This window comes from Pempheris klunzingeri, chromosome 7, assembly GCF_042242105.1.
Source record: "Pempheris klunzingeri isolate RE-2024b chromosome 7, fPemKlu1.hap1, whole genome shotgun sequence".
Lineage (NCBI taxonomy): Eukaryota > Metazoa > Chordata > Actinopteri > Acropomatiformes > Pempheridae > Pempheris > Pempheris klunzingeri.
This window is the reverse complement of record NC_092018.1, coordinates 12,042,628-12,052,498: the sequence shown is the minus strand read 5'-3', so window position 1 is coordinate 12,052,498 and position 9,871 is coordinate 12,042,628. Positions and strand designations below refer to the sequence as shown.

Here is a 9,871-nt window from a genome sequence, read left to right as displayed (position 1 = left end):
TGTAGAAAGGATTCAATAAGCTTTCTCAAAACACCAAAATAAGTAAAAATTACATCGTGGATTCACTGAAGGCGTACATGGAATAACCAAAAACACCCAACTTATTATTTACAAGTAACACACCCAGAATTATGATTGCACTCTCTTGGCCTCTTGTAAGAAACATTTGGTGCAGAATAAAAGCTGCATAACCTGCATGCACACTACAGAATGGAACTGTAAATCAGCCATGTATCACCAGATTTCACCATGAGCGATGCCACTTATACAGTACTAAAGTGCGAAGTGTACAGTTATCAAATCATGATCCCTGTCTCTATAACTGAGAACCTACGAGGCTTTAAAAGTTGCCCTGTGGAGTTTTCTTCTAAAAGAAAATGCATTTCTGTGTACATTTAATGTTTCTTATCAAAAAGCATTGTGTGTATCCTCCTTCATCCTTTGCTATTTTTTACATTTTACATTACTGCCACACTTTAATCAATGGAAAAATGTGACGCCATTACCAGGAATATGTATCCTGCACTATTAGTGATTTAAAAAAACACCACAGGGTACCTTTAATGAGGAAGTTTGTTTGAACTAAGCAATTAATATAACATTAAAGATGAACTGCAGAGTTTTACACTTGATTTGTTTACATTCATACCTTTAAACATGATTAAAACACCACAGAAAGTCCAATAAGGAAAGCGCTACCATTGGATTGGTATGAAATGCTTCCTCCAGCTTAATCTTTCTCCAAAGTTCGAATGCTTCTCTGACAATTCAATCTCATTTCTCCACAGTTCACATCCTGGTTAAATATCTATTTTTTTTCCCAACAAGAAATGAATAAAGTAATTGGTGATTTGTTGCTTAGTTGTTCTCCTTGTGAGCAAAACCACCGCAGTTCATCTTTACAAGTATTAATAAGCCTTCTGGCTTTGCCACACAGGATGAAAACATTTCCGATGTGCAAAGGAAAACCAGGCTGCACTGAAGACAACACATTTTTCTTAGAGTCATGGCAAACATGGAACATAGATATGGAACTAGACAGGGTTCAACATGGAACTAATAAATACAGGCTTTCTGCGGTGAAATGAACATTTGCTCACTTTAAGATCACACTCGGTGTTGATAAATGAGTGACTGTGACTAAGAAGCTTTTGCTTTAGGACAGCTTCATGTCACGCCTTCTTGTCTTGGGCGGAATGAAATGGAATTAAAGGTTACAAAGTCAAATGAAGGTTGGGATTTGAGCATGTAATAATCAATAACTCAATAACAGGTTGGGACAAAAGTTCAGTAAGTTTTGTTTATCTGGAATCTCTGGTTCATTTATTAAAACTACATCTCCTGACATGTTATGGACCTCTGAATCGGAGACTCGCTTTGGTTAACAGGAGTCACAATTTGTAATTATAATGTTAACGTAATTTCACAGTCCAAAAAATATATATTCATATATATATACATTTGACAAAGCAGTACACACCACATAACAATGATATGGTGATGTCAGGTGTTTGTGTGTGTTTATCTGCACACTTTTTCGGTCTGGGGCACACTCAGAACTAACATGAGGGTTAAAGCAGGTGACACAGAGAGATATGGTTCTTCACTTGCTGATGGCAATCAGACTGTGAAGCCCAAGCTAATTTTCACTCCTCATGCCATTGATGGTGGCTTCAGAGCGTGAGCTTATTCACAAGCGCTGCCGTGCACATTATATTACATCCAAAGCTGAATCCAGTTCAACATCTACATTTACTTGCACATCGTGGTAGACTGAGAGCAGCTGCTGGATCACGGGACTGAAAGCAAGCCAATGGAGTGGTACACCTCATGTTAAAGTCTCTCACATGCCTGATACCATAGAGTTATTATTATATACACATACTATTAGTACACCTTTTGTATTGTTTTGACAAACATATTTTTTCCTTTTTACGTACAAAGCTCGGGGTACCTTTGCACACTACCCCTGCAATGCACTTTGCATGTCTCCCTGCATCTGTAAATGTAAATAAAGTTAATTAAAAAAGTAAGCTGAACTCTTATCAGGTGGTTCTCTTTTGAAGGTCCTCTCTCCAGCCCTAATAGTTTTGCAGTTCGGGAATGTTCTTGTAGAGGTCCAGTGAATCGGGGTTGGAGAAAGCTCCTCTTTGCGTCACCTCGCGGCCGGCAATGACCTGTTTCACAGCCACCTCCACCTTCTTACCGCTGGTGGTATACTGCAGAGCAGAGAGATGAAGAAAAGAGCTGTCGGTCAATACAGAACTGATTTTTACAGTTGTAGCCATTATCACAGGAAAATCAGACAGTTTATTCCCATCTGATTCATATTCGTATGCGTCTTACAGGAATGTCGCTGGTCTCCAGCAGCACAGCAGGGACGTGTCGGGCAGACAGAGCTTTTCTGATGGCTCCTTTAATCTTTGCTACCAACTCCGGACAGAAGGGCTTACCGGGTGCCATCTTTAAGAACAAAATAACTCGCTCTTCTCCGTCTGCGTTGTACTGGGGAACGCAAAGACTGTCTGACACTTCCTCGAACGCCTCCACTACAAAGAGGAGAGGACGGATTAGAGGACAAGGAGACAACACGAAAAATGAGGAGAGCAGATGAGAGGCGAGGAGAGAAGAGGAGGTGAGAGGTGAAGAGAGTAAAGGAGCAAAGATTAGACGAACAGAGAAGAGAAGAGGAAAAGATAGATTGTTGGAAGAGTTTGAGGAAATGTGTGAGAACAGAGAAAAATGTTTCACCACTAACAACTGAACAGTGCATCCCTGTTGTCAATAATAAGAAGAAACTGTGTTTTTGCAGCATTCTGTTGTGACAAGTGAACAAGCCTAAAAAATGTATGATGGAATGGCAAAATATTTATTCCACCAACACCAAGAGGAACGTGACTCAATTTAAGCAGATAAATGCTTTTGTCTTTCCTCTCTTACACCCAAACCTTTCTCCACCTGTAACGTTCAAGACTCACCGATGTTGTAGATCTCTGAGCTGCCAAATCGTACTCCGTTGGGGTTCAATGTACCGTCACTGCAGAAATAACACAAGTTCAACATTTAAGCTCTAGTGTATGTAATTGGGAGGCTGTCTGTCCACATATCAAACAACACTTGGCGAAAAAGAGAAAAATCTACTGGCAAGTTCACGTTTGTCCAAGTTGCTGATTGTCACTTTATCCCTATATAATATGGAAATGACATTAGTATTTTCCATAGCAGTATTAGTCTGTGCTTTCAGTTCATCACAATTTACCCTGGAAGAGCTGAACCCTGCTTTAGTGTTTTTTGACACATGCCATAAAACAGCTGAAAAGCAAATACAGCCTGATGAGCATTCTGAACAATGTAATGTAGAACTAAGCCAAATCTCAGGCAAAAAAAGAGAGACATTTTAAGTTACTTTCACTCTTTTCAAACAGAAGACATTTGAAAACAATCTGCAACAATTATTTTGAAACCTGTCCACTTGCATAGCAATGCATACATAAATACATGAATCAGTTAAATTTGTATTGATAAAACTAATTTTCATTTCAGCATTAGTAGCCGTCCCCTGAGAAGAGTGCTTGATGGCTGACCTTCTGCCCAGCATGACAATGCCTCCTGTCTTTGGATTGATTTTACAGTAGTCTCCGTGGGCCCACACACCTGTTGAGAAAAAACACCATTAAGCTCAAGAAGAAGAATATAAAAAAAAGATATTTAGTGTTAAATGTTAGAATATTAAATGGAGTAGTAGAAAAAAGGGTTCGAGTTTAGCAATACTTAACAGGGTCCCTGTACGGCACTGCATTATATCACAGTGTTCTTTGTGTATATGTGTACTGTATGTTAGCTTGTATTAATACGCTCTTATGTACTGACCAGGAAATGAGGAAAAGTACGCTTTGTGGTATTTGCTTCCATTTTCGTCATTCCAGAAGTGTGTTGGCTGACAGGGGACTGGCTTCAAGCAGACAAGCTCCCCACTCTCTCTCCATACAGGCTTACCTGTACACACACACACACACACAAATAAAAAATGAAGTTAAAGGCCTTGGATATACTTTGCTACAACACACATATACCTTTGGGCACACGCTCATGAACACAAACACGCACTGGCACACATAGAAATCATTCTCAGATAATAATAAAAAATCACCTGCTAATGCATCCCACACTCTGAGAACCTGATAAACTTTAGTGTGTGGTTTCACACAGACCTCACCTTCTCCCTCAGGGCGGTGTTATAGGCTTAGAGACTGACTAAAATAATCCCAAACTCTTCCTACAAAACTGCTTTTAAATTATCCCTCAATCCACTCTTCTTTGAGGTGGTGGAGACACGCCAGTACTGCCTGCAGCAGGGATCGGGAGCTGGGGAACAAGGGACTAAAATCAATGAGAAAAACATACAGGGCTTTGAAGACTCCCAGCAAGTTAAGAATCACTCTCTTTTTTTGGATTGTTAATGAAAAAGCAGTGTTTCCCTGAAGATTTTTTTTTACCTGTATTTACCCAGGGAAAGTTCACTAATAACTCTCACAGATTTGTAATAATGGGTAGCTTCAAATGCATGCCAACGCTTATACGTATATCCACATATGGGAGCCACCAAGTATAACCACAGCCTCTGTTAGCTACCGAGTAGCTCCAGAAGCAGATGGGAAGTTGGCTGAAGGGCATCTCAGCAGTTTTTAAATGTGCTTGTGATTAATTTTACTAATTAATATTTTCCCGGTCCCTCCTAGGATTCAATCCAGTGGCTTCCTTACAACCTCAGCATGATCCCTAGACCATTTTGTCAATATACAGTAGATTGCTCAGTAAATCCCTTCACAGAGTTTTGGCTAAATAGAGAAAAAGCAAAAGTATTCCATTTCTAAGGAACTGGGCTGCTCTGTGCACTCACGCACGCTCTTACCGTCAGGGCTCCAGGCTTCGACAGCCATGCCGAGATTTCTTGTTTGGATCTCGCCGCGATACACTGGAACTGTTGGGTTCTGACCCATGAAACATGACACTATGTCTGTGCCGCCTGGGATGAGAGAGATGAGAGAAAAACGGACACAAAAGGAGAGATTTAGTTGGATGATGGTCTGAAATTAAACAAATAAGTTACCGTTTTGTTTCCACTTAATGCTCTCACTGACATATAAAACATATAATTCATCCTTCAAGCTCAAATTTTTTATAAAAGCATATAATGTGCAATAGAAATAAAAATGATGATGTATGATGTGCAAAACTCACAGTATCAACTTAAACTAATTCTGCAGCTTAACTGTCATTTATAGGCTGGATTTAAAGCATGTAAATTTAACGGTTGTGGTGATGATGGTTGAGTGTAACAGCTCACATGAACACTTTCACCAGCAGAAGCCGTTTTCAAAAAGGGTGTAGCTGCACTAAATTACAGGTAGACTAAGTTAACAACTGGCTGCTGGGAAGCAGTTAAAGAGTCAAGAGTCAGTGGAGACAAACCCATTAGACATAATGAGGCATATGGACTGTATTTATATAGCGCTTTTATCCAAAGTGCTTTACAATTTGTAGCTCATTCGCCCATTCACACTCATGGCAGTGACATAGTGACATCTGAGCAATTTGGGATTCAGAGCAGAAAATTGAACCATCAACCTTGCAATTGATAAATACGGTGTCCCTACAGGTGTAGGCAATTGATGGCTTTTGCTTCAAATTTGTTTTTTTTTTTTTCATGAATTATGTAAAATGTAAAAATATTAAAATCTGCCTGCCATAATTTCCCAAATCCCAAGATGTCTTCAAATTGCTTGATTTGTCCCACAATATACCAAAATATTCAATAATAATAATAAAGGCTGCAAAGCTTCACATTTTAAAGGCTATAACGGCCAAATGCTTGGCAAATTAGTTTGATAAATGACAACAATGATTAGTCTATCATCACGACTTGGGAATGCATAATTGTTTCAGCAGTAATGAGTTAATAAAATGTCATCATGTCTGTCTGGTTGCTGTTAAGCTTTCTGGCCTCTCGTGGCAAAAAAAAAAAAAAAAAAAATCATAAATGCAGCTTTAAGTTTAATAAAGCTGCATTTAAAGATCAATCAAGTTCCCAGATCAGTCCCAGATGAGAAACCTGTACTTTACAGTTTTCTAACTAAGCTATGGGATAAGGGATCTAAGCAAAACATATAATGACCACCAACATGAGACATGAATAAAGGTAGTACAGGTATCAATCTGGTATTTCAACAACTCAAACTGGCAGTGCCCTGCTCCACCTCCATTGACCTACATAGGAGTTCTATACTGTTGCAGCAAATTTCTAAAACTGTCATGCACACACACACGCACACACACACACACACACACAGCCGCACCAACCATTTGTCTCTTTCTACCTTCCAATCATCTACTATTTCTGACACGTTCTATTCATCTCCGTTCCCATTGTTCTATCTCTACCTCCCAGTTTCGTTCCCTCTCTGCATTATAGACTCTATCCATCCATCTTGTTCTGTTCCTCTCAACTGCTCTCTGCCCTTCTACCGTTCCTTCCTTCCATCTTGCTTTTCTTTCCATTCTTTACACTCGCTCCCTTTCTCTGTCTCTCTCTCTCTCTCTCTGCCAGGTTCTTTATTGAGCTTTAATTGGCTCCCAGGAGGAAGTGGAAACTTTGTCTTCTGATTAAACACACACACTTATAGTGGGAAGGCACGCAATTATTTTATTATTACCCTCACTTTAATGGGTGGATACACACACAAACACACATGCACACACACACACACACACCCACAGAAGTATATTTTAAGCAGAAAGCCACTGCTGCTTTCTTGGTATGCCTTCCATCATCAGCCATTTAGTGTGTGTACTGTGTGTACACAAGAGGGTAACTTGTCACACTGATCTGATCTTTTCTAACAGCACTGACTATTCTGAACAATGAAGAAAAATAGTTTTTGAACTCCCCAGTTTGTGTGTGTATATTTGTGTGCAAGTCTGCTTTCATTTGTGTAGGTGTGAGTGCTTTGAACATTGCCTTGCACAGTTTGAGACAAGAATGCATCCAGCTAACCTATGCATGCATTCACATGATAACAATGAATTATAACAACAGCGGGTCTCTGGTGCATGTGCCAAAAGTCACGTCATTGCGGCTCCTGCGGCGAGCACATTTGTCTGTTTGTTTTCTCTCACTTTATGGAATACAAACATTTAAACAGACATTTGCAGAACATGACTACCACAAATACTAACAAAAGCAAATGAATGAAATTAAATCATCAATTACATAATTTTTCACTAGTAATATATGTCAAAGATTTTAAAAAGCTGACTAAATCATTTTCAAAAGCTTCAACAACAGGAGATCTTAAAGATCATCTGAGTAAATAATATTTTGCCAGCAGAATCACTTGTACTGTGGGCCCTTCAAGCCCTACCCCTTGTAGCTCCATTCTTAAGTGCCACTACCCAGTTGAGGGCTCTCCAAACCTATGGCTACAGCCAATATGTGTGTGTGTGTGTGTGTGTGTGTGTGGGGGGGGGGGGGGGGGGGACATTGGGATTTAGCCGGAAAAAAAATTCAACCACACAGCAAAAAGGATAATGAAAACAAAAGATGAGAGGTTTTCATCTTTTTTTTCCTAACTGAGAAGAGAAGAGAAGAGAAGAGGAGAGAAGAGAAGGAGCAAAACATGGAGTAGAGGAGTGACATATGGGAAGTCAGACGGAGGTATATTAGGATGCAGGGAATCCAGCAGTGAAAGTGTTAAGATCCCCCTATGAGGAGCCACAGGGGTCTGACATCCCTGCTGACAGGATAACACACACACACACACACACTCACACGCGCCCTGAAATACACAAAATTGGAAAAATATCATTCATGCACTGTATAAAAAAAACTCAAGCACATACAGTATTTGTAGACATATTCACACTGAGACACACACAGAGTCACACAGGGTGAAATGGGCAAAGGGGCCCGTCACATATGCCACCATGACCACTAGTCAGTCACATATGCTGTGATAAATCTTGAGCACACACACACACATGCACCAAGTGTTGACCTCGGGGGTCAAGGTTAGGTCGGTTGGCAGCCAACAGGGTTGGAGCCTGCTGTTGCCCTTGGCGACAAAGAGGAAACTGGCTGGGGCAGGACCTGCTGTTGAAGCACACACACATACAGCGCATGAGCACACACACTCTCATATCCATGATCACACACACATACACACACAGATGTAATCCTTTCATTCAAAAAAAAAAACTAATCTTAAAAGATAATTTCTATTTATTACAACTTGGGTCTCAAATTTGTAGTTTTGCAGTTTAGCCTCATCACCTACACCACTTTATTTTGGGTAGGACCAAAAGTAAGCACCAGAAATTTGAGTAATAATCTATTTATCCTGTGTGCTTACAAATATAGTCAGTACAGTGGTACAATCAAATCTAAACCAGGAACTCAGTCTGTAAACTGTCATCAATGTTAACAACAGACAGTTTGTGTGATAATTTTATGGTTCATCTTTGGTTTTTTTCTTACAGTATCTCTTGTCCAATTTATACTGTATGAAAATCCTCTAGTTGAGTTCATAAAATCCCAGCAGCCATCTGAAGCAGAGACTGTATGTAAGAAGTTGACGTAGCCACCGTGAAGTCACCCACTGATTTATGGACTGCCCGCTTGAAGCCTGAAGTTTGGCTTTGTGGGCGTCGGCATGTTCGCGTTGATGTTCCTTATAATCTGACTTCATTTTGGAGCCAGAAAATTCGCTCTCTGCTGCAATGATACATCCACTTTATTTAAACAGACTACGGTCTGAGGGCAGCAGGAGAGATGTGTGGATAAATCTGCAGCCTCTGATTTGAGAGGTGTTGCGCCAGAGTGTAGTTCCATTATGTACACCCGCCCACTGTGTTTACCATGTGCAAATGGCTCAAGGCTGCTACAATATATCGACACACACATCAGACGGGTCAGTTATAACTCAGTATTCTACTGTTTATGAGGGAGACGTCAGACTGCCAGAGCAAATTAATACCATGTGTCGAGACCTCTTCTTCTTTGCAATTTTTCAGCAATTTATTTTGATGTATGTGTGGCTACATGCTATACCCATCAGGGTTGTCATTCACAGTGTGCACGTGGTGCTTGGATGCTGTTAGTCTGTGCATGTGTGACGTTCCAAGCTGCCACTCAATATGTGTGTGTGTGTGTGTGTGTGTGTGTGTGTGTGTGTGTGTGTGTGTGTGTGTGTGTGTGTGTGTGTGTGTGTGTGTGTGTGTGTGTGTGTGTGTGTGTGCGCGCGCGTGTGTCCGCAATACGTCAGTCACCCAGGCTGTGCTAAATGTTAAACGTTTCAGGATTCACAGAGAGAGACAGACAGCATTCTATTGCCCTGTCAATATAACAATGGGCTGAGAGGGCCTGCATTTGTGTGTGCGTGTGTGTGTGTGTTGTGGGTGGTTAGGAAAACATACAGTTCTATACAGTTTATTTTTACAAATTGTCCTCAAATGCGTCAGTACCAGATCCTTTGTTGATTTATTTTGCATTTTTTGTAGCTGTCTGTGTTAATGTGATAGACACCAAAGACATTTGGAATAACTGCCGCTACTTCGTTGTACCCTTCGTTGGAACCTAAAGTATTAGAAAAAAGAAAAAAAAAAAAAGCATCAGTGAGTCACCTGAGATGGAGCCCAGCAGCACGTTGCTCTTGATGCAGCGGTAGACGTAGTCGTAGCTCTGAGGTTTGAGAGGAGATCCAGTAGACAGGATGGTGTGGAGAGACTGGAGGTTGTGCGATTCCGCTAAGGGAGAAAGAGATAAAAGGAAAAGGGACAGAAGAGTAATTTTAAAAATGCAAACACATATGCTGTG

At 40.5% G+C, this 9,871-nt stretch overlaps 1 protein-coding gene across 1 annotated transcript in view; it reads right to left on the bottom strand.

Annotated features, from left to right (window-relative positions):
- Positions 1 to 505: 505 nt before the first annotated feature.
- aacs (acetoacetyl-CoA synthetase) overlaps positions 506 to 9,871 on the bottom strand; it is a 35,035-nt gene continuing 25,669 nt past the window's right edge. Inside the window, exons 12-18 of the mRNA XM_070833485.1 lie at positions 9,679 to 9,801; positions 4,913 to 5,026; positions 3,871 to 3,996; positions 3,585 to 3,654; positions 2,979 to 3,037; positions 2,347 to 2,549; positions 506 to 2,219 (exon numbers count right to left, since the gene is read on the bottom strand). Of these exons, the coding sequence (XP_070689586.1) occupies positions 2,082 to 2,219; positions 2,347 to 2,549; positions 2,979 to 3,037; positions 3,585 to 3,654; positions 3,871 to 3,996; positions 4,913 to 5,026; positions 9,679 to 9,801 (833 nt within the window). The 3' untranslated portion in view covers positions 506 to 2,081. The remainder of the gene's footprint in view (positions 2,220 to 2,346; positions 2,550 to 2,978; positions 3,038 to 3,584; positions 3,655 to 3,870; positions 3,997 to 4,912; positions 5,027 to 9,678; positions 9,802 to 9,871) is intronic.